We start from the raw sequence: 27,731 nt of genomic DNA on the forward strand, positions 1-27,731 counted from the left end.
CACTGAATGTAGAACAATTTAGATCCGTCAATAAAATGGAGCATCAGAACCTAATTCTCACTTTCCTTTTTGGGCGTCAAACCCCTCAAATTCTTCATTAACTCAACCAATCACTGCCCGGAAAGTAGAAGGTAGTTCTAGTCTTGTACTGTCCTTCAAATTGTCGTTACTGACAAATGAGAATGTATGATAGATCTACCTGTCGTTTCATCAGCATGGAGGAGCAGGACTTGTCTCGGACAGAGTTTGACTCATGTGACCAGTACTCCATGGCTGCTGAGAAAGACTCTGGACGCTCCGACGTGTCCGACATCGGTTCTGACAACGTCTCACTGGCTGACGAAGAGCAGCAGACCCCTCGCGACTGTCCGGGTCACCGCTCCCTGCGCACCGCCGCCCTGTCGCTCAAACTGCTCCGCAACCAAGAGGCAGACCAGCAGAGTGCACGCCTCTTCTTTCAGTCGCTCGCCGCTCTGCTGCCACGGCTGCTGGGATTGGCGACCGCAACCGAGGTGGACCTGTCGCTGCAAAACTTCACCTCCTCCTTCTGCTCTGGCCTGCAAGCTGGTAAGAGAGGGCGGATGGGAGAGGGGTGTTAGCCTTCAAAGTGCTCTATGAATTTAGTGCATGTGTGCCTGTGTATGGGTCTGTGTGTTCGCAGAACAAACACAGGATATTTGCTGAGGGTGGGGATCTGTGCAGCAGCCTCTGTCTTGATTAATCAGCTCCGACTACAGGAGAGTCTGCTGATGTTTGAGTTCCAAAACGAAACAGAGACTGTTTGAACAAGAGCGGTGGGAAACAGATAATTCCCAGCAAAAATGAATGCATCCTACTTTGTGCATTCTCTTGGAAGTTAAGATGTTATGTGCAGACATAAGACAAATAAAATAAAGTGGAATAAAACCATGTAAGGGATAATATATGGTTAGCTCCGCTTGGGTCAGTGTCTTGTCTCACCCTGTCCACCATGAGCATTGCAGCTCACAGTATTTAGCTAGTTGCAGCGGCAAGGACAAACTTCCTTTTAACAGGCAGAAACCTCGAGCAGAACCAGACTCATGTTTGACAGACATCTGCTTCAACTGAGTTGGGGTTTTTAAAGAGGGATAGAGGTGATTAAGAGAGAGATATAGCGATGATAGTGATGAGACAAATAGTAGTAGTAGTAGCTGATGCCACTGGAGTCTGGAAGGTCCACAGCAGCAGGTCGTCTACAGCAGCAACAATCCCTGGCATGCTTTTAAAGGGGTCAGTAAAATCTTAAAATCATTTCTAAAGGTAAGGGGGCAAAGAAAGTAAGCCTGTATCATGGTGGTCTGATGTTGTCTGTTTAAATCTGAAAAGAAGTTTGATGCTCATTTTTTCAGCATTATCATTTCGGCATTTTGTCGCCTTTGTCTCTAAATTCAAGGCACTACATTGCGTCATTGCGTCAGATTAAAAGATTACAGTTGGAAGTTAGCAAGCTAGCTAACTTAGCAAACCTAACTACAAACTAACATACTAATTCAATGCTTAATTAACAAGAGCATTAGCTTTCAGAACTCACTCTCACTTTGGTTCACATTTGACTTCGTCTCTAGAGAAACATCAACTTAGGGTTTTGGGTTTTGTAGTATTTATGCCTAACCAAAACTATTTTCTACCTATATTTCTATCTTACATCGAATAAACATATTTGCCTTCCCTTCACTGATTCCTCATTTTCGGGGATAGTCACTTCCTGTCCTTAATATTCTTTTATTTTCCTGGTTGGATATGTGCCCAACAATTTTAAGAAACACTCTGACAGTGTTTATGCTGTACTCTATATTCACTCCATCAATTTGGAGCAGGAAGAGTTTAATAAAACGTTTTGCCTTTGAGGTGCGACCCATAATCCATCAGTGAAAAAAGTGAGCCTGCTGGGAGTTTTTACACCTGCAGAGCGAAAATTACAAATCAAATTAAACTCTGCGGTTAAGTGACTTAATGAATTTTGTTCGAGGCTGTGAATCCCCAGAGTGACTCTCTGATTCTAACACTTGACTTCCTCAGTGAACAGATAATAACTCTGTGTCTCCTCTCACCTGCACAATCTTTACCTCTGCCCCCTCTCTTCACCTCATGTGTGTCTGTTTCTCTTTTTTCTGTCTTTACTTCTTCTTTCTGTCTCCTTCTTTTCACTCTGCCTGTCCTCCTTTCTTTACCTCCTTTTATCTTTCACTCCTCCCTGTCTCAATCTTTTAATTATTTCACTCCCTTCTCTCCCTGAATTAACCTTCCATCATTTTCTTATTCTCAGATCTAATATAGTAAGCCTTATTAACATAATTTTATAGTTTCTTATCACCAAAGCTTCAAGTTTAAAATCCACAAAAAATGACCGCAGATACAAACTTTAGGTGCTTTTCATCCGCAGGAACTTTCCCCAGGAACTAGGGACTTTTCTTTAGATATTATGTGCTGTTCGACTGCAAGTACTTTCCTCAGGAACTAGGGACTTTTTGAGGATCTATGTGCTTTTTGACCACAAGCCAGGGTCTAAATTGAGTTCTGGGGTAGCTCATCTCCCTCCGAAAAGCCCTTGCTTGGGGGGTAGTACTTTCTAAAGGTACTTTCCAGGAACTATTGGGGGCAGGGCCTGTAATGCTGAACTATTCTGATTGGTAGAGCAACAAGAATGTTTTAATTTGACCCGCTGTCCACAATAACATCACACACACACCTGTGATTCACTTGCGTTAAGTAGTTGTGTAACAGTCATCACCTCTGAGCCTGCCGTGGACGTGTCAGCTCCCGGTGTTACGGTACCACGAGTTACCCTTTAAACTGGAGACCTTCAGGTGAACGTGTGACTGTTTGTTAAGTTTACAACAGCTTTTAAAACAGAAGGAGTCCTCGGTAACACATCCTAGTTTCATCAGAAAAGTATTTTATGATAATCTGAAGACATTTGGGAGGGATGCATGCTGAGAAAGTCGCCAGTTAACAGGGTCGCTTTTTTCAACAGAAACAGCCATCAATCTCTGCCATGGCTTGAACATTGCGATACACTCGCTGTATTGAAACTGCTTTGCTACTCATGCTCGTCACCTTCCAAGGGTTGATTCAGGGAATCCATATGCAATGCAATAAGGCACGATCGAAAACGGCACAAGTTTCATCTCCTCCATGCCGGCCCGTCTGTTGACTTCTATGGTGTCGTCTTTGTTGAATGGCCTCTGTCTCTGTCTTGCTGCCCTCTACTGGTCTGACTCTGCAGTGCAGCTACTTTTACTTTCTCTCCATACATCACTGGCCTGATTTGCATAATCTCCACAGGACTTCAGGCCTTGGTGAAAATGCAGACAACAATGGGCCACAGGAACCATTTAGTTCCTGGAGGAGTAGTTCCTGGAACTTCTGGTGGAAAAACACCTTTTGTAGTTAAAATGATGATTTTTGATAATGATTGATGTTAAAGGTGACATATCATGCAAAATGGACTTTTTAATGGTTCTCTACCTGAAATATGTGTCCCTGGCATGTCTACAAACCCCCCGAAAATGAAAAAAATCCATTCTGCCCCTGTTCTGATTTCTTCACCTTTCTATAAATGTGTGTGAAACGAGCCGTTTCAGACTTCCGTGTTTTTGTTACGTAACAACAATATCCGGTCTGTCACGGAGTCAGAGCTCGGAGCATGTTCAGCCCATAGACTGTATAAAATAATACTGAATCCCCCCTCCGTTTTCATTACCTGCACAAATGTGTGCTAACAAGGAGCTTAGGAGGGAGGCATGCTAGTTGTAGGCTGTCTTAATAAACACAAAGGTCGGTTTTACTCCCCACGTCTGCAGATTTGAAGATCTGGTGGATGATTTTTATTTATCATGGATAAGTGCTAGCGCTAGTTAGCATAGCTACATAGCTACATGTCGTAGCTGTAGCTGTGTTCCAAGACACACGTCGACATACTGACAAATAAAACAACAAGAAACAGAATCTGTGACCAATCCTTCAGAAAAGGTCCCGCTGCCTTTCTGGCAGAGGTTGGTTTTACTCCCCACGTCTGCAGATTTGAAGATCTTGTGGATGATTTTTATTTGTCATGGATAAGTGCTAGCGCTAATTAGCATAGCCACATAGCTACATGTTCGTAGCTGTGTACCAAGACACACGTCTACATACTGATAAATAAAACAACAAGAAACACTAAATCTGTGACCAATCCTTCAGAAAGGTCCTGCTGCAAGCGCCTCTCCGTCAGGATCAGATTCTGGATCAGATTCAGAGGGTTGAAGTAACGCGATCTCTGAGCAGCCGTGTATGTTCAGCCAACATGTAAACATTAGATCAACGTGCTGGACAGCCGAGGCACATCCACTTCCTGAGGGGGCGTGGTCAGAGGGAAAACAGAGTGTTCTGAGGAGGACTGAAGAAGAGGGCTTTTCAGGCATGCCAAAATCTGATTTCAAAGTGTTTTTTCGAGCATAAACTTTAAAGACATGTTTTGGGGACCTCTTAGACCAATATATATTGATGAAAAAAGCGTGATATGTCACCTTTAAAGTGTTTTCTTCAGATCTCATGCCATAACTATGTAACCTACAATAACAAAAAATAACTAAGAGGCCTATATCATAACTGTGGTACACCAGCAACCACCTATCCAAGGTGAAATATGTCTTTATTCAATTTAATCTGTTGACTTTCATAGATTCAAAAAGAAGTAGCCTTTAGAAAAAAAGGTCTGCCTTTGATGGGCTCCTCTATAACATTATTTGATGCCTACAATAACAAAATCAAGCCTCTTTTCTTGCAAATTCAAGCTCTTTTAGTGAACACACGCATTTGTCTTCAAGGGCCCGCAGATTTAAGAGCCCATTGGCTGACTACCAGAAGAAGTAATCAGACATTTTATTAGTATTAACAATTTAACATGTAACCCCTCTCTCTCTCCTCCCTGCAGGTGGGATCCACTCTCCAGGTTTCGAGGCAGGTGACACTCTGAGCTGTCATTCTCTGATGAATGCAGACGGTCTGTACCTTGTGTCGTACTACGCTCTGCTGCTCAACCTCAAACTTTGCTGCTGTGACTACTACAGACGACGGACGCTCACACCTGTCCTCAGTCTGGTAAGAAGTGTGAAAGTGTGCAAGGTCAAACACAAAGAGTTATCGTAGAAGGTGAGAGAAAGGAAGTTTACTAGACTGACAAATGAAATGATATTTAAAAAGGAGGATTCAAAGGATTCACAGTAGATTGGTGGATTAGATTCTAATGCCTGGTGTGTGTGTGTGTCTTTATAGAAAGAGTTTGTGCGTCTGATCCAGAGCAGCGGAGTCCTCGTGGTTCTGTCTCAGGCCTGGATCGAGGAGCTCTACCACCAAGTGTTAGATCGCAACCTGCTGGCTGAAGCTGGTTACTGGGGCTCACCTGAAGAGCACACACTGCCTCTTATCACCATGCTGACAGGTACACACCAGCAAACACACATTCATATGAAGCCCTCTGAAATCTCCAACCCTGAAGAGAGCCAAAGGAATCAAGATTACATGAAATCCGTCATCAGTTCTCATTGAATGTTTAAATTCTCAGCTGATGAACAATACACACATCCTCCGTCTTGATCGCAGTCTTTTTAGTCTTTTCATTCTTCTCCCTCTCTCCCCTCCTCCTCCTCTTCTGTCAGATATCGATGGTCTGGGCAGCAGTGCGATTGGAGGTCAGCTGATCAGGCGGGCTTCCAGCAGATCCCCACTCAGCTGTGACAAGGCTGGCAGTGACACTGTGATGGCAGGTAGGTCTCAGTGATATGATGGATGGATGAACTGATTGATTACTCCTCTGTGAATTATTCATTAGTATAACTTCAGCTTTTAAAAGCCTGACACTGGGTGTTGTTGTGTTTTATTGTGTATTATTATTTTTTCCTCTGAGCCTCTAAATCAGCCGGGCGGGTAAACCTTTCTTAATGAGGTTCACTCACCCTGAAACTACAGCAGAACGGCTGCTGCTGTGTGTCTCTGAAAACTGCTCTGCTGGCTCTGTGCTGAAGGTGAAGCATCACACAACAGTGCTGCATGGTCAAGTGCTACAACCTTGGGTTTTTTCTTCCTTTTTTTGTGGGGCTCAAAAATGAGAGGACACACAGTTGCAAGGTCATAACAGACGAATGAATACTGATCTGTGTGTAACAGCAATATAGTGTTTTTGCCTGCAGCATCATATACAGTGTAAGATATCCAAACATTCTTGAGAAGTAAGCTGGGCTACCCCTTTTTGACCAATGCAAACCTGGTTCTAGTTCCGGGCTTGTGCTTATGCTGGTCCAACTGGCAAACCAACTCGGCACCAGTTTGTTTTTCCACCCACTCGAGCCCGTGGAAGAGCCACTTCATGACATCACTACATGACCGCTTTTCCCAGCAGCGCTAGTGCAAACTTTCCCTCACAGTAACAACAATGGCGGACAACATAGCATGTTCCCTGTTGTTGCTCCTGACTTTTCTTAATCACATGAGGTCTCGAAGAAAACTTATCAAACTTTACCAACACTTCTGTGCTACTCGTCATGTTTTACATTTTCTTTTTGTTCACGGCAACCTCCCCCTCCCCTACCTTGCCCCTGACGTAAGTGGTTCGTGGTTCTAGACCAGCAAAGAGTTGGTGCTGCTCTGGAACCTTTCTTCGTTGCCGGGAGCCGGTACTCTCTGAGTCGAAACACAAAAAAATGGTTCTCGATAGAGCACTGGCTCCAAACCGGCTCTGAAACTGCCTCGTGGAAAAGGATTAACACTAGTTTGGAGCTGGTTCAACTTGCAAACCAACTCGGCACCAGTTTGTTTTTTCCACCCACTCGAGCCTGTGGAAGAGCCACGTCATGACGTCACTTCTACGTGACTGCTTTTCCCAGCAGCGCTAGTGCGAACTTTCCCTCACAATAACAACAATGGCTGACAACGTAGCATGTTCCCTGTTGTTGCTCCTGGCTTTTTGTAATCACAGGAGATGTTAAAATGTTTTCCAAAATGTAAATTTGTCTCCAACTTGGTAAAAATGTTTCATCCTTTGTAAATTTGCATTGCACTCTCCAGCCACAGTAGCTTATAGATACAAGCAAACAAGTGCTAATTCACTGCTTTGTCTGAGTAAATGTTAAGTGGTGCTTTTCTGACCACTCAAAGCACTTTCACATGACTCATCTCATTCCTAGTGCATTTACAAACTGATGGCAGAGGCTGCTATAAGGGACCATGAGTGTTAGCTTATCTCATTCATACACATTCACACACCGCCGACCGTGTCACCGGGAGCTATTTGGAGTTCATTGTCTTGCCCAAGGACATTTCGACATGTGACTGTGTGAGCTGGGATCAAACCACCAACCGACTCTACCACTGGGCCACTGCTGCACTGAGAAAGTAAATTAGCTGAACTGCAAGAAAAAGGTAGGGGGAAAGATAAACACAAGACTTGTGGAAAAAAAAGATTGCAGGACAGGAGGGGGCAGACGCATGGAAAACATGAATCAGGGACCACCTGCTGTCTTTCTGCTTCCCCTCGTAGAACAACGAAGCAGCCAGAATTTCCATGGTAACTGCTGCTGAGTCACCCGAGATGAGTTATACTATATTAGTGTACAAGTGTGTGTGTTTGTGTGTGAGTGTGTGTACAGAACCAAAGCTCCTGTTTGACTTGTCAGCATCATTAGTAGCCACCTGCTGTGTGAGGACACGGTAACAGGCTGAGACTGTTGGTTGCTTTTGTCTGTCTATCTGTATATAAAAAACAAAAAACGTGCGTCAGACCTGCAGAGTCGACACGATATCGTGTTGGACTCTGGAATCAGTTAAAGCTTCATTAAAGGGGGAACCCAACATCCCATCAGCCCTATCATATTATGTATTGCGTTCTCAATAACAAACAGGTTCAAAAGAGTTTTGAAAAAAATATCACCAGACTACACCAGCAGTAGACAAGCAAATCCTTTGTTGGTACAATATGGTAAGATATGATACTAAACGATTAGTACAGTACGAACTGATACGGTACGATAGGGAACAATACGATATAGCACATTACTGTACAATACAATACAGTACGGTATGGTATGGTATGATAAAGTACACTGTTCCATACAGTATGGTACAGTTCAATACGATACAGTACAATACAGTAAGGTAGGATGCAACACAGTGAGATGCGGTAAGATACGGTACAATATGATACGATACAGTATGGTACTGTACAATACAATATGATACAGTACGGTAAGATATGGTACGATACAATACATTACGTTACTGTACAATACGATATGGTATGGTGCAATACAGTACGGTACTATACGATATATCATTACATCCATGGTAAAGTGAATATCGTGACACAGTAATCCTGAGTCAAAAGCTGTCAGCAGCCGTTAAAAGGCGTATACGTAGATACACTATGTCTTATATGGTGTTAAGTACTTAGATTTGTTTTGTAAAGTTGTATTGTCAGGAAGCTTTAGCAGAAAGTTGTTCTTTCTCAGCTTTAGCCTACTTCACATTATTCAAAACTTCACCTAGATGTCTTGTTTATCTCTCCCTTGATCAGTATGTTTGTGTTTTTGTACACCTTTTGTTTTTGAGTGGTGAAATATCCAATGGAAGATAAAACAAGGACACAAAAAACTAACAATCAAAGGTAGCAGTAGACAAGGGAATTATGTGTTCTACAAGAAAAAGCATTCACTATGAAGAGATAGACATAACAGCTGTTTGAAGTTACAAGAAACATCATCACAAACCACAATATTTAACAATGGGCCTCAATTTTTATAGCACTTGACCCTGATTCATTATTTCTTTCCTGTTTGGCTGTTGTGTTGAGTGTGTTATCAGGACTTGTGTTCTCTTTTTTCATCCTCACCAGACTTTACCAAATTCAGTAATTCTTAATTGAAAGGAGATGTTGGTCTTGCACTGCCTCAAAGGTCAGTGTGTGACTTTTTGTGTTAAATGGTTAGCTCTGATTCCACATAAGTTTTAATGTCCAAGAGTAAATAAGTTGAGGAAGCAGTAGACCAACAACTGTGGTCTGTGAAGTCTGGAGGCTCTAAAGGGATTGATGTAACAACTTTGTACCGCTTGTGAAAAAAGGAAACCTTCAGACTGAGACAGATTGTTCTAGGTTCAAAAAAACTTGACTGACTTTCTGTCCCTCCGCTTTAACACTCTTTCATTAACCCTATGTTTTTTCAGGTGCTGTCTTCTCCCGTTTCATCCTCACTGGCGTGTGGAAGAACCTGATCGACGTCCTGTCCACACCGCTGACGGGTCGCATGGCGGGCAGCTCAAAGGGCCTGGCCTTCATCCTTGGAGCGGAGGGTGTCAAAGAGCAGAGTCAGAGGGAGAGAGACACCATCTGTCTGAGTTTAGATGGGTTACGAAAAGCTGCTGCCCTCAGCTGTGCTTTGGGTGGGTAAAACATGTAACCCGTGTGTTTGTGCTAAAAAGAAAATTAAGACCCATCGCTCATTTCTGCGGGACGTCCTGTTTCTCTGCCACTGTAACACAGAGAGGTTGAAGGTCAGGGTCAGACACTCAACAGGGTCAGAAGCTGGAAGAAATTCAAGTCTTGATTGAATTTTAGGCTTGTGCATGTTTTCATTTACACTATTTATTTCCAGCAGCTAATCTGACACCTCAGTTTAACACTATAGTTTGTTAAGTGACTCATGCTGTTGCTACAAATAAGGGAAAAACATATGATTGAAATACTTTCCAAGTCCTTCTTAGCTTTGGTCACAGGTGTTTTCACTTGTTTTGCTGGTTTACCTCTTAAAGGCTGTTTAACTGTCACACAAATTGTAGTTAAGTGAAATTTTCTTCCATCTCTATTGATCTTATATGCTAGTTAAGCAAACAGCTCATTTCTAATATATACATCACTCCACATATTTCACAGCCGCCTGATACGGTGCTCATTTAGTAGTTAAGATATTTGACTTACCGTCTTCTTGCAAGTGCATATGATCAGTGAAACAATCAGCAGCAACTGTTACATATAGGTAACATGAGACACTGTTCAATCTCTTTAATGTAAATCTCACATTTGACTATATCTAAGGCCAGTATATCAAGCTACAATCAAATTCATGATTGATCACTAAAGAGAGATGCAAGCAGCGTTTTAACACATCAAGTCTCCTTGGATCAATTTGTCCACCCTCCCCACTAATGTCCAAGAACATACTTTTATCAAATGCCATGTGAGAACCTGTATTATATTGCTCAGCTAAGTCGGATAACTAAGTTAAGTTTGTCTTCAGGTTTTCCTCACAGAAGCTGTATAGTACAGTGTTACACTACCTTACTTTTCCCATCGTGGTTGTCACTGTAGCATAAAGATGATCTTAAAGCTGTTATTTCAAGTAGTAGCATAATTTAAAAACAAACAGAGTGATAATGTGGCAAACAACCACAGAGGAGCAAATTATTTTGTCCTGGTTCAAAAGGGAAAGATGTGCATGAGTTGACACAAGGAGGTGGGAATCACAGGATAACTCACAGTCCGATACAATTTGATAGGACACAGTGCGATACGGTAAGGTACTATACGGTGTGGTAAATTCTAGCATGATACAGTTAGGTACGATATGATACGATTCCATACAATACGATACAGTACGGTAAGATACGTGGGGTACGATACGTGAGGTACGATACGTGAGGTACGGTACGTGAGGTACGGTACGTGAGGTACGGTACGTGAGGTACGGTACGTGAGGTACGGTACGTGAGGTACGGTACAATCATTGCGGTAAGACACGGTATGGTAAGGTACAATAGGCTACGGTACGTTACTTTACAATTAGTACGTTGCGTTACGATATGATACGATAAGGTACGATGCAGGACAGTACGGTAAGGTTCGATACGATGCAGTATGGTATGATACGTTACGGTACGGTAAGATATGATCAGTACGATACGGTACACTATGATATGGTATGGTACGGTAAAATACGGTACAATGGAGTACAGTATGATGCGGTACTATGCGGTACAGTAAGATATGATCAGTACGATCCGGTAATATACGATCCTATGCGATCAGTACGATACAGTACGGTAAGACACGGCAGGATATGATACGATAGGATCAGTACGATACAATACGGTACATTAAAATATGATATGGTATAGTATGATGTGGTATGGTAACATATACGGTACAGTAGAATGCAGTACGGTACAGTAAGATAGATCAGATAGATACTGTCAGATACGATACTATACAATCAGTACGATATAGCACAGTAAGACAGTGCGATACTATGTGATAGGATATGATAGGATACAATACGATCAGGTAAGGTACAGTATGATATCGTACGTTACCGTAAGATACAGTACGATATGTCAATACACCCATGGTAACTTTAATATCCCGACATATTAATTGTAAATATCAAAGCTGTCAGCTGCTGTTAGAAGGCGTATACGATTGTCCAAGTCGACCTAAGATTGTACAAAAAGATGATGGCATGATTATTGAAGTAGATACAGTATGTATGGCTGAGGTGGTAAGTACTTAGATTTGTTTTGTAAAGTTATGTAGGGAATGATGCTTTAGCAGAAAGTTGGTGTTCTTTCTCAGCTTTAGCCTGCTTCACATTAGTCCAAGTGAACACTTTTGAAAAGCCACACCTGTGAGTTCAGTAACAACACAAACCTGCTGAGACACTCAGCAGCTCAACTGAAGGAACAGGTTAAGCTTTTTATAAACCCTCTCTTTACTGCAGATTTTAGAGAGAATGTCAGGGGAAATACATTTTTATTATCTACCCATTTGAGACATCTGAATGTATGAGTATGTAACAGTCACTTGCACAGCGGCATTGCCATCAGGGGATGAAACCTGATTGAAATTATCCGCACAGAAGCACAGATGAATATGAATGAACACATGGTGTGTAACCTCAGCTGTGGAGTTGGGATGCAGTCTTAACTGCCAGTTAAAATCTTAACACACCCAAAGGAGAAGAAACCCCAAACTGAGTGTAAAAAAAGTGTGACTTTTTGAATGTATAAAGTCAAGGTTAAGTTTTAAATGTGCAGAGACTTCACTTATCTTTACAGTGTGTGCTTATGTATGTATGTGTGTGTGTGTGGTCATCAGGTGTTGCTGCCAACTGTGCATCAGCTTTGGCCCAGATGGCTGCAGCCTCCTGTGTGCAGGAAGAGAAGGAGGAGAAGGAGGTGTGTGAGACGGGAGATGCCATTACACAAGGTATTCAGAGAAAACGCTGCTTCACATTCTTCATGTCTGTACATATTAAACTTTAATGGTCCCTGAATGGTGAGGATGAAGAAATTGGTGACCATCTGGCTGCTGATAAAGATACGCACATGTGTGTTCATATACAGTGTGTTACGGCAACACTGAGTATAGGTGTTATGGCTGTCAAGCTACAGGTGGGCGGGCCTTACTTTATGTCAAGGCAACCCATCTATGGCACAATTGTGGTCTAGGGTGTCCAAGCGTTTGCTGGACATGCCACAATAAAGAAAGAAACAGGTGGCTGTCGAGCAAAGGAAAAGGAAAAGGCGGACCCTACCTGTAGCCACTTCTGTTTTCCGGCCACCATGCACAGTTCCTGGGACCAGCTCACGCTGTTTACTTCTGATGATCCCTCAGGGTTTCAGATGACAGTTAATTTGTGATAATATATAAGACACATGACAAATAACTTAAACGCAACTGGGAAAAGGGGGAGAACTTCTCAAAACTCCTTCGACAACGGCGTCTCATTCTCTTTTCGCATCATGCTAATCAAGACCACAACGTCCCCGCCTCATTGGCCAATTGGTGACGTGACCAGGAAGGCCTGCCCACCTGTAGCTCGACAGCCATAATGTCTATACTCAAGGACAGTGTTGCCTTAACAAGTGTAATATGAAAAAAACACACCCAACTTAATACAGAATTTGAGTAAGAATGCTGTTTTTTTTCCCCCAAATGATCAAATTGTAAAGCTCAAACAAAAAGGGAATATTGTATGCAGATGTATACCTTTTCTTTTGTATCAGAAGTTTTACTACTAAGGTTTTAATTTTACCATTGATACCTGAGGAAATCTTGAGCCAGGATTCTGATCCAGAATTGGTCTTTAGTGACATCTAGTGGCAACTATGGAACAATAACTGCAAAAACAAATTCCCTTGTGATGAAAAAATGAAATTGTCAATTTTTTCTTGCAAATTTCAAACCAAAAACAGTACAAGACAAGAAGCTAGTTTTGGGCAATGAAATTAGGGCTTATTTCTTCTGTATCGTTATTTTCTTGTTACAAACAGTTATATTTGATGAATGAGAGGGTCGATAAAACCATGAAGGAATGAAAAACTTTAGTCAGGTCCAGCAGCATAAAACAATAGAACACAAGCTTAAAAAAAAGCCCTACGAATAGATAAATAGAAAACATACTTAAAAACTGAGCAACATGTTAAAAGAAAAGTGCAGTGGTATTTGTATGGAGTTACAGCGCAGACGTCAGACTAATCTACCTACTCTAAAAATTGGAACATACTTTACCTAACAGAGTTCACCAATCAATCAATCAATCAATCAATCAATCAATCAATCAATCAATCAATCAATCAATCAATCAATCAATCAATCAATCAATACATTTTTCATACAAATCAATTTTTCCTAAAAATCAAATGCAATTCAGAAGTGCTTTACAGCAATTGAAAACAAGAAAGAAGTAGAAAGTGCGCTAATGCACACCAACAACAATAAAAAAGGTGTAATTAAAATAAGATAAAGCATCAACATAACATTAAGAATATAAATAGTTAAACTGAATAACTAAAAAAGGTTAAGGATAAAAGTTGTTGATAAAATAAAGGCTAAAAATGTAAATTAAACTTAAAATAAAAACCATTAGTTAAAATTAATAAAATAATGAAACAACAATATAAATCATTGAGGTAATACAATTGTTAAACCCTAAAGGCTGTTCCATCGTCTTGGAGCGTCGTGGCTGAAAGCAGCATCACCAAAAGCTTTTGTTCTCCTCTGAGGAACAGCTATAAGAGAGGATACGATGTGATGTGATACGATTAGTAATGGTGAATCAGTGATTTGTAATTCAGTTTCTTCAACAGGTGCATTCCTGTGACCTCTTTATTCTGCCTCTTACCTGTAAGAGACTTGTGGGAGCTTCACTAATATTTAAGCCGAGCCTAAATCCATCTATGACATGCATAGCAGCATGTGTGTGGGACAGTGAATGCACCTTAGAAGTGACAGGTAATTGTTTCATCATATGAGTTCCTGAGGTAGAACTAGTCCCTCGCAAATCACGTTTAGACCTGGGTGTGACATACAGCTGAGGTAAAAAAGGCTTAATGTACAGTACATGTATGTCACTGTGACGTTGTTACCTCTGTGTGTAGTGAAACAGCGGGTCGAGCAGCGTCTGGAGCAGATCGCTCGTCCTCAGGGAGTGCGACTCCACACTGCTCACGTGTTGTGTATGGACGCCATCCTGAATGTGGGACTGGAGATGGGCAGCCACAACCTGGATTGCTGGCCACATGTATTCAGGTAAACACATGTACAGACATGCACATACTGCACTGTAGAGTAAGATACTGGTCAGCTTGTCTGTTTTAGGCGATAAGTATAGCATATATTTTTGTTTGTGTGGTTTAGTTTTGAATTGTGATTCTTAGCTCGTCAGGATGATCAGATTTTATTAACACATAAAAGTGTATGCCATTAGAATGAGGTTTTAACACTTCAAATTGAAAATCAAGTTTTAGTTCAACTTTTGATGTTGTTTAAAATCTTCTTCTTTCATTTCTGTCACACAGTTCAATGTGAAAAAGGTGTGTTTACATCTCAACTCAATTCCTTCTCTCAATCTCCTTTTCTCCTCCCTTAGAGTGACAGAGTACATCAGCTCACTGGAGCACACCCACTTCAGTGACGGCTCCACACAGTCGTCCTCTCTGACCACCATCACCCAGCAGGCAGGGGGCATAGATCTAGGGTTGGAGCTGAGCTGTGAGCCCAGCCCAGAATCCTCTGATTTGGGCCTGAGCCAGCCAGTCATCCAGCCTCTGTCCATCCAGGAGCTGCTGAGGGAAAGCAGCAGAGGAGGCCGAGGCCTGGATGGGAAGACCGGCAGCCTGATGACTGGGAACAGTGCTGCCAAGGCTGTGTGCACACTGTCAACACAGGCCGACAGGTTGGGCAAGGATACTACATTATATCATTAGAATGCTCCTTCAATTCAGGGATTTGTTTCCAAAAATGTCTTTTTTGGAGTACCATTATTAACCTAAACCTGTCTTTATTTCAAAGAAATTCAAGGTATCTGTGCTTTTGTAAAAAGGTTAAGTGCTCAGTGAAGTAACCCAAACCATTTCACCTTTATCCCAATACTTATGATCTACTTATAAGTAAGGATGAAAGGATACAGTCAACACACAATTCAATTCAAATTTCGATTTTTGGTTCATGATATGATTCACTCACAATTCTCTAAAGATTTTCAAGAAAACTGGATTTAACTCAAAATTTAAATAATTATTATTTTATTACAATTCTCAGATATGGACAGTTGCAATATATATATTTGTTCTCTTATATTTCTTTCTAAACAAAGAAGTCCTGGTATAATAGAATAGAATGTGATATGACATAATATAATATAATATAATATAATATAATATAATATAATATAATGTAATGTAATGTAATGTAATGTAATGTAATGTAATGTAATACAATACAATACAATATAATATAATATATTATACAATATTATATAATGTGATATATCAACACAACATAACAGCATTGCATTGCATTGCATTACATTACATAACATAATATGATTTGTTAGGCAGGATAATCTCCATAACAGGTGTGTTTATTATGAAAATGACAGCTGCCTGTCCCCTCAGTTTAGGATGAATGATTGTATACCTGCCAAAACCTCATTTAACCGACATTTTGTACTCAGCAGGGATGCTGTTGTAGAGATCACCTGCACTTTTCACAACAGCCACAGGATGGCAGCAGCAGCTCCATTGACTACCAGAGAGAGAGAGAGTGTGTGTGTGTGTGTGTGTTTTTTACTCTGTCTGTGTGTGGGCCAATTTTGTTTCAGACATGAAGAAGTAAAAGACACACTGAGAGGTGAAAGGTGAAGATGGCCATGTTTAGGGCTACATGTGTGGTTACAGTCCTCACAGGAATAGAAGAACAGAGTTGTGTGCATGAGTTTGCATGCATATAGTTCTGCTGTGCATTAAAATACTATTTATATCACTGCACAACCTGAAAAACAGGTGGTTTTCTGCGTGCATGCCAACATTTCTGTTTCACATATGAGTCTGCAGACTATAAACGTACACACACCCTGTTGCAGTTAATACAAAGTATGTGCTGTGTGCTTGTCGTTCTGTGTCTGTGCGTTTGTGTGTGTGTGTGTTCATTCCAAGGATCATCTCTTATATAACTCGTTATCTAGGCTGCATTTAGAAGTGAATAAAAAAATGTTCCTACTGATCCTTTGGAACAGATGGACTGAACACATTTACAAGCTGAAATTGGAGCCAAAACATTGTAAATACCCCTCAGCACAGGGCCTTCTCCAAAACACTGCATCCGAAGGGCAGCGCGCCTTCACTCCTGCACTCAAATATTATACCTCTGAGACTGTGGATACGTCCTCACCTTGTTTCCTCTCACCTCTCTGTACATTGTCAGTTTTTCAAAGAGGTCTTTGTGTGATCTTGATCTTGAGGGATTTTGGGTTTGTTTTCTATGTGCATGTTACCCTCCTCCAACGCTGCATTCTCAAAACCACTAAACACTAATTGTTTAAAAACAAGATGGCAGCCATCTTTACTTATTGTTCTATTAATACTGCAATACCAGACTTGAGAGAGAAGTGAGCATACCACAGAACCTTGTTTGTTGTTATAGGGTCCTGTTTCTGTCTGGTCCAACGGTCCTGTAGTGTATGCTAGCCGATGTTTGTGTAGCATAGCGACATACAGCTATTAAATAAAACACATTAGTCATTTTTTACACACTTCCTGTGAACGGTAGATACATCATATTGTTGTCATTTGAGGACACTTTTACAAAAACAGCCTTTGCTCAGAGATAATGCTTTTTATGATCATCAGTTTCTTCAAGTTTCAGATAACTAGGTTAAAATACAGATACCTGCCAGACAGAAGTTTTGGTCACAGGAGGTAAAAGTTGATGAGGGTTGTTATGTTACATTTTTTTCTGTGTGTGTGTGTGTGTGTGTGTGTGTGTGTGTGTGTGTGTGTGTGTGTGTGTGTGTGTGTGTGTGTGTGTGTGTGTGTGTGTGTGTGTGTGTGTGTGTGTGTGTGTGTGTGTCTTCCAGGTTGTTTGAAGAAGCAGCTACCAAGCTGAACCTGGTTGGTCTGGTCGGCTTCTTGCAGCAGCTCAGGAAAGCTTCTCAGTCTCAGTTGTTTGACTCTGTCACTGAGACTGGAGACTACTCACTGGCAATGCCAGGTACACACACACTGTAACACACACACACAAACTCAATTGTTTCACACCAGGAAAAAAACTAATTTCCTAGCTCCCATTTCTCAACCATGTAGTGAAATCCCCTTGTTGCTATGTCTTTAGTGAAGCGTTACATTTTTGACATTCGAATCTTGTTTGCTAATCTAAACTATGAGCTTTGTTTTAGCAGGTTCCTTTAGTGCTCAGTGACCTTGTGAGTCTGCTTTAGTTTTCTTTTGAGCTAGAGCTGCTGTAAAGTTAATTCCAATAGCTTATGTAACATTTCTTTCAACAAGATCCTGACTGGGATCATTTAAAATTGACACTTTTTTGAGGTTAGGTAATTCATGTCACGCTCTAATGCTTCTTATTTTGATTTTACTGATACTCTATTGTGTATTTTTTAAGTTTTATATTTCTTATAGAGGCTGGCTTTGTAAACTAGCTTAGCAAACACATTTTTACCATACAACCACAAATTGAATAACACTCAAAGCGGCTCATGAAAATAATCTCTGTGGACAAACAGTCATATAAAGTGAAGGCTCAGGCTACAACATGTGGATTTACTGCAACCAGAGAACTGAATAGAAACATATTTCAGACTCATAGTGTCCCGTTTCCTGACTACTGGTTCTTATGGAGAAAAATAAGCATGTGTAGGTGGTCAGGTGACAGTCGGGAGCGCAACTGAGTCAGTATCAGTCGCAAAGAAAAAAAGTACTCGTGGAGACCTGTCACACAGCCGTATCCTCCAGCTGAGCGTCTCCGCTGTGTGCAACACCTTCAGTCAGCTGATTCACATCAAAACATGCTTTAAACTTAAAACACCTCCCTGATAGCTGACCGAAATATAAGACCACATGATGTTTGTTCCACGTGATAAAATCGGGAAAAAAAAATGTTTTTGATACTTGATTGATTGTTAACAACCCTAGTAGCTGATACTGAAATTCTACACAGGAGAGGCCAAGTCCACCCTGGACCGTCGCAGTGCTCTTCATCTCTTTCGTCTGGGCGAGGGGATGCTGAGGATCGTTCGGAACAAGAATCGGCCTCTGCTCCACATGATGAGGGCCTGGAGCGTGGTGGCTCCACATCTGGTGGAGGTAAGAAACTTTAACGTGGGTTTGAAACAAACAAACAAACAAACAGTCAGCGAGAGGCTGCCATAACAGTTTACTGCAGACCATGCTAAAAATGATCCGAGTATTTCAGAACATTCGTACACAATATGCAGCTCCGGAAAACGTGTAAAGACTCTGCAGAAATATTTGTTTATCTGGTTCTACCATTCATAGGTTGTGTTTCATTGAATGAACATGTTTTATTTGTATACAACAATTAATATATAACATTTCTGCTTCTCCTAGGCTGCCTGTCATAAAGAGCGCCACGTTTCCCAGAAGGCAGTATCCTTCATCCACGACGTTCTGACCGAGGTGCTGACGAGCTGGGCGGAGCTTCCACACTTCCACTTCAACGAGGCGCTGTTCAGGCCCTTTGAACACATCATGCAGCTGGAGCTCTGTGACGAGGACGTGCAGGACCAGGTTTGTGACATGACACGTCAATCAGAAGCAATAAATCTGTCGATAATATCAATCTATCGCACCATAACCTTTTACACGGTTCAGGAGATGTTTTTCACTCACTTGCCTGCAGGTGATAACATCGATAGGCGAGCTGGTGGAGATGTGCTCCCCTCAAATCCTGTCAGGGTGGAGGCCTCTATTCAGCGCTCTGAGGACTGTCCATAGCAGCAAGACTGATACCAAAGACTACCTGGTGGGGGAGTACTCCATGGGTACGTTACATTTGCACGCACATTCGATTGAAAGTTTATCCTCCTCATCTCCTCAATTATTCCTTCCTCTCTTTCCTCTTTCCCTTCTTCCTTCTGTAGGAAAGTCCCAGGCTCCAGTGTTTGACGTCTTTGAGGCTTTCATCAACACCGACAACATCCAGGTTTTTGCGAACGCTGCCACCGACTACATCATGTGTCTAATGAAGTTCGTTAAAGGCTTAGGTTTGTCGAACTCGTACACTCGTACTTGTTTACTCTTAAAGCTTTTAAGGCTGTATTTCTCCTGGGATGGGGCTGCAAACTTTGTGTGTGATTGAAGATGCTCAGGAGGGAAGAGGGCTTATGTGTTTGAACTTGCAGAGGATTAAGCTCTTAGAGGTTTTCTGCAGAAAAAGAAAGATCCTCTATGTCTGATAAAACATTCATGATTCAACTGTTTTCATTTTGTACAAAAAATTGACTCTCTGAAACATTTTATTTTTACTATTCACAATAACTGAAACATTGCGCTAACTGCTTCCTCTTTGATTCTGTGTGTGTAAACAGGAGAGGTGGACTATAAGGAGATTGGGGACTGTATCCACGTGTCAGGTTACAGCTCCACTGACCTTTGCCTGCCTGCTCTTGACTACCTTCGCAAATGTTCCCAGGTAGGAACCAGCCGTGCTGTTCATTCCTTAAATCCAGGTCCAGTTGATCAAAAGTCTAATCTGGATCAGATTGATCTGGATCTGGAAATCCCATCTTTTACTTTCCAGGATCAGACAATTCGTCTTAATCTATTGGGGCTTTTTTTTAAAGCAATTTTGGACTAGAACAGCCTGATCCAGACAACATTTCAAGCGTACGAAATCCAGATTATCAGAGCTTTTAGAGGGAAGATCTATCACATGAAGGCTACCCGAGGCCTGTACTACAAAGCTGGCTCAACATATCTTAGACATCTTTTCCTGATCCAGCTTCACTAAACCTAACAAAGAAGATCACACTAGAGCCTGATTTAAACTTCTAGCTCCCGCACCTATGCAGAGCCCTACTCAAGTAACTGATGCGCACCTGTGTTCAATCAACGCAAGCCCACACTTCCGGGATCCCCGTAGTTCGGCCATATATTTCATCTCCCCCAATGTGTCCTCTCTATTCTTCCCAGTAATCATGTCTGTATGATAAACAGAAACAAGGTTTCAGCTTTAACTTAACATAATACACTGGAAATCACTGTGAAAAAGTTAACAGAAAACATAGCGGGGCCGGAAACAGACGACCTGACTATCAGAGAGACCACACTACCCTCAAGCCTTTCTGCAGTTTATGGCTGCGCGTCAAGAACACATCGACGCACGAGTGTGGAATGCTTATGTCCTGCTACGACCACTGCTACGTAGGGTCGACGCAGAAGTATAAACCAGGCTTTAGTCATCACATGAAGCTGTTTATTAGAATGATAAATCAAACTAGTGTTACCCTGAGCGCCTTCACATGAACGGAGCGGAGTAGGCAGCATGTGACCAATGACAGACATGGGCAGTCACATCAACATATTTGTCCAACGTAGAGCACTAATATTAGAAAAAAATGGCGTAGCATTTCCTAGAAACTGTAGCCTAGCTGACGTTGCTGTTCCTCCCAGGAGTCTCATATTAAATGGGCCGAGCTGAGCGGCACTCGTTGTGGCTAGTACAATTACTAGTGACATAAAAGTCATACAACCCCACTTTAAAAAACTGAAATATCACTTTAATGTTCCATTAATAAAAAACACAACAAATAACACCTTTTTTTATTAAGACAGACCCAATAAGTGACAAAAACATAGATATCTAAATCCCTGTAGAGACGACTGGCACATGATCAAGTTATGTTTTCTTCAAGTTTGCGATTGTCGGTCATTCATCTCTTTGACTTAATGGAGCCATGTTTGATTGACAGTTGCTGGCCAAGATCTATAAGATGCCATCCAAGCCGGTGTTCCTCGGGGCACGACTCGCCAGCCTGCCAATGAGATCACAGGAACGCTCCATCAGCACTGAGGACGGGATGGACTGTGTCCTGCAGGAGTTTGATGACGACACTGGTGAAGTGTTTACTTCTTTCTCTGTTCTACATTAACTCTCATCATGTCTTTGTCTCTTTCACTCTCTTCACTATGTTTAACCCTGGCTGTGTGTTCCTGTGTTTTGATGTCCCCACAGGTCTCATCCAGGTGTGGATTCTGTTGTTGGAGCAGCTGACAGCAGCTGTGTCAAACTGTCCTCGCCAACACCAGCCTCCAACCTTGGAGCTGCTTTTCACTCTGCTCAGAGAGGTCTCTAATGTGCCAGGTAATACCCTGACACACACAGACACCTGCTCCAGAACTGTGCAAGTAGTGAGGCTGACACTGACTCACATCAAATTAGGAAAACCGTAGGATTCATTTAGTTTTTGTAACATTGTCTTGCTGTTTAATGGTAATAAGCATGTAGAAACATCTCTTTGTCCATGATGGTTTTGTAGGTTTTAAAAATGCATCATTATTATAGTCAGTCTGTTTTATAACCTGCTTCAAACTTCTACTTACTCTTCACATGAGCTTTAAAAGCTGGAATACAATTTAATACTTAAATCAGTCACATGACCCCAACAAAAATCATCCAATCAAAACTCATGCTGGCTTTATGGATCATTTGTGTAATCCCAAGCCATTTCCAAATGATGCAATAATAGCAAACAAATGTATGTGTGTAACATTACACGCCTCAGATCCTCTCTCCCCTCCTCTGCTGCCGAAACCCTCATCCATGCCTTCATAACCTCCATACTGGACTACTGCAACAGAATTCTCTACAGCCTTCCCTCCACTGACCTCCAAAAACTACAATATGTCCAGAACTCAGCTGCCTGGTTACTCACCCACTCCCGCTCCAGAGCTCACATCACACCCATCCTTCAGCACCTCCACTGGCTCCCCATACAGGACTGAATCAACTTCAAGATCCTGCATCTCCTACAAAGCCCTTCAATAACCTTGCCCCCTCACCGACCAAGCAAGCACTGCACCTTGGGGGACAGAGCCTTTGCCATCGCTGCCCCAACTCTCTGGAACCCTTTGCCTCCAATCATCTGAAACTCTGACTCTCTACTCTCATTTAAAAAACCACCTCAAGACCTTCCTGTTCAAAAAAGCATACAATACATAACCTCTACTCCCTCCCCACCTCTCTTTGTTCTACTTCCCATTTTCTGTAAAGTGACTTTGAGTACCCAGAAAAATATTGAAAAAATTCCTATCAACTATTATTGTTATAGATATGTTTTCTTCTGTGTGTCCCTCCAGGCCCCGGCTTTGCCATCTTTTCCGTCATTCAGCTGCTGCTTCCTGTGATGGCACTGTGGCTACAGCGCAGCCATGGTGACCACTCCTATTGGGATGTGGCAGCTGCAAACTTTAAACACGCCATTGGTCTGTGCTGCGAGCTGGTGGTGGAGCACGTCAACAGTTTCATCCATTCAGGTACGACAGCTCTGAGTGTGAACGGTTGCCAAAAAGAGCCAGCGTGTATTTAAGACAGTAACATTTCCTCAAACAAGTCATTATTCATACCTGGAGCAGGAAGTGTTCGCTGTGGATGCCACAGTTTGTCACACTTGCTCACCTTCCCAACTTTTCTAGTTTCCCCTGTGACCTGAAGATTTGGTGCTTATGAGTTCTTGTCTTTGAGATGGTAAAGTCTGTTGATTTCATTATCTACAGTACATAATATCATTGAAAGATCCAAAGAACCTTCTGTACAAAAACAGAAAAAAATACAATACCGGATGGCTTTGATAACTCAAGCTGCACTGCATTAAAAACAGAAATTACTCTGTAGTGGAAATCACAGCATGAGCTCAAAATCACTTCCAGAAAACCCCTGACTGTGAGCACAGTTTGTTGCCGCTTCCACAAAAACTGGTTAAAACTGGACCATGCAAAGAAGAAAGGATGTATAAACATGAACATGAAACATGAAACTCTGGAGAAACTCTGGTGTCCATTTAAGATGGACTGAGGTGAACTGTTCTCTGGTCTGTTCCAAATTTGACATTCTTCTTGGAAATCATGGACACTGCTTCCTCCTCTGTAAAGATAAGAGCAACCACCCAGTTTGTTACCAGCACATAGCTCAAAAGCCAGAATCCATGACTGTTTGAGTATGCATAACTGCCCAGGAAAACAAACTACCCAACTCAACTCATCTCAACTTTATGAAAATGGTAAAAATAGTAAAACAATAAAAGACAGTCATAGATAAAATATTTTAAAATAAAAATAAAATCAATACAGTCAAACTAAAAAAATAAGAAAGAGTAAAAAAAACAGAATAAAAAAAGATCAGATAAATACAAGAAATACAAAGATAAATAAATAAATAAGGTAAATAAATGTTGTTAAAACAATGTTTATAATAATGCAGTCCAGGTCTAAAAATAATTACTCCAGATTAAAAAGGTAAGTCTTAAGTTTACTTTTAAAAACACAGAGAGCTGGATGTATTAATGTCCAAAGGCAGAGAGTTCCACAGTTTTGGTGCATAAAAAAAGAAAGCTCTCTGGCCGGTGCTTGTGTGAGACACGAGGAACATTTAAAAGGGAAGCATTCAAAATGACAGGAGATCAGTGATGTATCAAGGAGCACGGCTGTTAAGGGCTTTAAAAATAAGTAAAAGTACTTTAAAATTAATTCTAAAAGAAACAGGGAGCACATACATATTCTGCACATACTTCAACAGCATTGCTCCTTAGTAGAAGAGTCTGGGTGTTGAACTGGTCTTTCTGCAGTCCTGAAACTAAAAATATTATATTTCACTTTCAAAACTCCGAAACTGGTCTGCTCGGTTCCCAAACATTTACAGAGTGTTGTGTGCCATTGTGTTGTATCACTTCTTCTTCAACATGTCCCTGTCCCAACGTTTTTGAAAACATGTTGCTGATATTAAATATGAAATAAGCACATATTTTTTCATAAACACTGACATTTTTAGTTTCAACATTTGACATAATATCTTTGCACGAACTAATGAAATATAGGGGTTGATTGATTTGCAAACCATCAAAATCTATTTGTATATTGTTGTTTTATCTTAAAATGTACACAGCTTGCTTACTTTTACAGAGCTGGGGTTGCACTCCAACTCTATTACCCCAGTGTGGACTTGCTTTTTGAGACAGGCATGGTCTGCAGAATAAATAACGTCTGTGCTGCTAAGCCTTCCTTTTAGAAGATCTAAATATATTGACCCATTTTTTTAAGTCCAAATGTTTTGACCTACAATCGTTTGAAATCATTGTTAAACCTAAGCTACTACTGCCGTCTATTTTTCACAGAAAAGTTGGTCTCACCTCTCTTATACGTAATAACAATAATGAAAATGATGATAATAATAATAATAGCAATAATAATAATAATAATAATAATAATAATAACAATAATAATAACAATGTTAATAATAATAATACTGCTAATAAGTATGATAATTATAACAATAATGATAATAATAATAATGACGATAATTATAACAGTGTTAATTGTAATAATGATAATAACTATAACAATAATATTTGATAGAAGTAATAATAATGACTATAATTATAACAATGTTAATAGTAATAATGATAATAACTATAATAATAATAATAATAGAAAAGGAAGACAAAAAACAGCCAATGAAACACCACAGTCAATAAAACATGATAATTTAAAAAATCTTTGATGCATTTCGAATGAAAGAAACTTTTAATTCACAATTCAAACAAATCAAAATTTCACCAAGTCTGCTTGGAGCTACAGAGTCATGGAAGGTGCTTTACGTCACATGCTTTATGGATTACTGTATACATTTTCTAAAAACCACCAAAGACATAAAGAGATAGAGGATGAATAGAAGAAAGAACAGAGAAGGAATGGAAGAGGGACAGAAAAATCTGATCAATCTAGACAAGGAGATTCAATTTTAATTTCAGGAACATGCATTTACATAGAAAATATAATCTCAAATCACATATGAACGGTTCTCATCTGTCTCGTGTTCAATCCTGTGTTTGTGTGCCCACATGAAATGGAGCGTGATTGATGACTTGTTGTTCCTCCTTTTTAGGCAAATGAAATTGTGGCCACTGCACCTCTATTCCACGTGCTAATGGACATGCGTTGTCACTGTGGTGTACGTGTTTGTGTGTGTGTGTGTGTGTGTGTGTGTGTGTGTGTGTGTGTGTGTTTGCTGCAGATATTGGCTACGAGTCTCTGATCAACCTGATGCTGAAGGATCTGTTTAAGCTGCTCGTAGCCTGTGTGTCTGAACCTGCAGAAACAATTTCCAGAGTGGGATGCTCCTGTATCAGGTGACCACACATTATTACTAAAGCATCACAGTTAACTTCATGTCCTAACTTTATCGGTTTGTAATGGGGTTGAGTGATTTGACAGCTGTGCATGTTACATTTCTGTAGCCAGGAAGTTTATTTTGTTGAAATATTTGACACAATCAACATTCCTGATTTTAATGACGCTTACTCACATTCATTTGGTCATTATGAGTTTCACTTTTACATTGTGTTTTTTTAGGGTGGTGCTTTAGCTTGGTGGATAAACTGACATCGATTCATCGATACAACCTTTATCTGAAAAATATTTGCAGATAATTTTGAAAGAGAATAAAACCGAATAAGATGAATAGCTAACCCTGTTGGAACCTTATATATCTCACCTCTCTGATGCTCCTAGTGCAATATGTTTCAAACGTATACAGTTTGTTCTTCGTAATAAATCTGTGCTCAATGAGGTACTATTTACCTTATCCTCTTTTAAATCTCTTTTAAAAATATTTTTCTATTTATGAGCTTTTACAGGAGATGTCACCTGAGCGTGTTTCAATCAAAAGTTTTTTTTTTTTCTTTTTTTAAGCAGGATTTCATAATTTCATAATTTGATTTAACGTTTTATATTTTATGGTTTTATGTATTTTTATATTTGGTATTTCTGATTTTTTATTATTTAAATATTTAATCTTTTGTTGTTTTCATTCTTCCAACATTGTTTATTTCCTTTTTTTTTTCTTCCTCAAATTTTATTTTATTATCTTTAAATGCTTTCTTATTTTTAAAGCACTTTGTAACCCTGTTTTGAAAAGTGCTATAATAATAATAACAATAAAAAAAAATATTATTATGATCATTCTGATCATTCTGATCATTCTGATCATTATTATTATTATTATTATTATTATTATTATTATTATTATTATTATTATTATTATTATTGCAATAGTCATTATTATTGTTGTTATTATGATAATCAATATTTTCTTATTATTAGTATAATTATAATTATTATTATTATTGTTGTTATTATGATAATCATTATTTTCTTATTAGTATTATTATGATTATAATTATCATTATTATTATTATTATTATTATTATTGTTCTTATTATTAGTATTAGTATTATTATTGCAATAGTCATTATTATTGTTGTTATTATGATAATCATTATTTTCTTATTATTAGTATTATTATAATTATCATTATTATTATTATTGTTATTATTATTATCAGTATTATTAGTTTTATCTGTATTATTATTTGCATTATTATTACTATTCAAATAAGCATTATTATCAAATTATTTTACACAGCATATGTACATTTTGGTCTTTTTGAGCAGCAAATAAAAGATCTAGCTGATCTAACTAAGTTTATTATTAAAAAAATTGCACTTGAAGTTATCATCAGAAAGTTGTCTTAATACATCACAATAAGGTGATATTCTACATGTGGAGAGAGCAGTCTGGTAATGTAAATAATTATTAATCTGGGTTTTGAAAAATAAACGTAATGATAAACGAATGTCTTTTGTCGATTTAGTTAGGTGGGCCCTTAAAAGACCAAAATAACAGCAAACTGATGCTAGAGAGTATCACCATCTCTGTATCAAAGTCTGTTGTCTCGTCTTCCTCGGTGCCACAGAGCTCCCCCTTAAAAAATGAGCCACAGTATTTATCTGGGTGAAATGTTACATCATTACCAAGAACTCACACACTGTAGTTTATTTGGTGTCAATCACACCGTCCTGCTGTCTGAAATACTCTGTAGAGCACAAAATGAGGACTAATCCACTGCTGTAGAAAGTCCTCAATGACTGCAACTATTTTTAGGAAGATTCACTTAAAACTAGTGGAAGCAGCTGTTTTTGGAAATCAGCGAACTCTAAAGCACATAAAGAAACAATACATATATGGGTCAAGTTTGACTATCAACAGTCTCAGTGGGAAGCATTGGACTTGAGGCTTGAGCACCACAGAGAAGACACTGCTGCTTGAATGGACAGGTTGATGTATTGCTGAATATTTGTGTTTTCATGGGTGTTGTTTAC

The 27,731-nt window shown here is 40.0% G+C and overlaps 1 protein-coding gene across 1 annotated transcript in view; it reads left to right on the top strand.

The window, feature by feature from the left end:
- Positions 1–27,731, top strand: part of arfgef3 (ARFGEF family member 3) — an 84,434-nt gene that overhangs the window by 35,250 nt on the left and 21,453 nt on the right. Inside the window, exons 15-32 of the mRNA XM_034681956.1 lie at positions 215–567; positions 4,937–5,103; positions 5,278–5,443; positions 5,661–5,768; positions 9,217–9,432; positions 12,140–12,250; positions 14,425–14,575; positions 14,916–15,221; positions 17,403–17,536; positions 18,497–18,642; positions 18,907–19,086; positions 19,199–19,340; positions 19,440–19,562; positions 19,887–19,990; positions 21,270–21,414; positions 21,533–21,661; positions 22,657–22,833; positions 25,586–25,700. Of these exons, the coding sequence (XP_034537847.1) occupies positions 215–567; positions 4,937–5,103; positions 5,278–5,443; positions 5,661–5,768; positions 9,217–9,432; positions 12,140–12,250; positions 14,425–14,575; positions 14,916–15,221; positions 17,403–17,536; positions 18,497–18,642; positions 18,907–19,086; positions 19,199–19,340; positions 19,440–19,562; positions 19,887–19,990; positions 21,270–21,414; positions 21,533–21,661; positions 22,657–22,833; positions 25,586–25,700 (2,973 nt within the window). The remainder of the gene's footprint in view (positions 1–214; positions 568–4,936; positions 5,104–5,277; positions 5,444–5,660; positions 5,769–9,216; positions 9,433–12,139; positions 12,251–14,424; positions 14,576–14,915; positions 15,222–17,402; positions 17,537–18,496; positions 18,643–18,906; positions 19,087–19,198; positions 19,341–19,439; positions 19,563–19,886; positions 19,991–21,269; positions 21,415–21,532; positions 21,662–22,656; positions 22,834–25,585; positions 25,701–27,731) is intronic.

Source organism: Notolabrus celidotus, chromosome 4 (genome assembly GCF_009762535.1).
Source record: "Notolabrus celidotus isolate fNotCel1 chromosome 4, fNotCel1.pri, whole genome shotgun sequence".
Taxonomy (NCBI): Eukaryota; Metazoa; Chordata; class Actinopteri; order Labriformes; family Labridae; genus Notolabrus; species Notolabrus celidotus.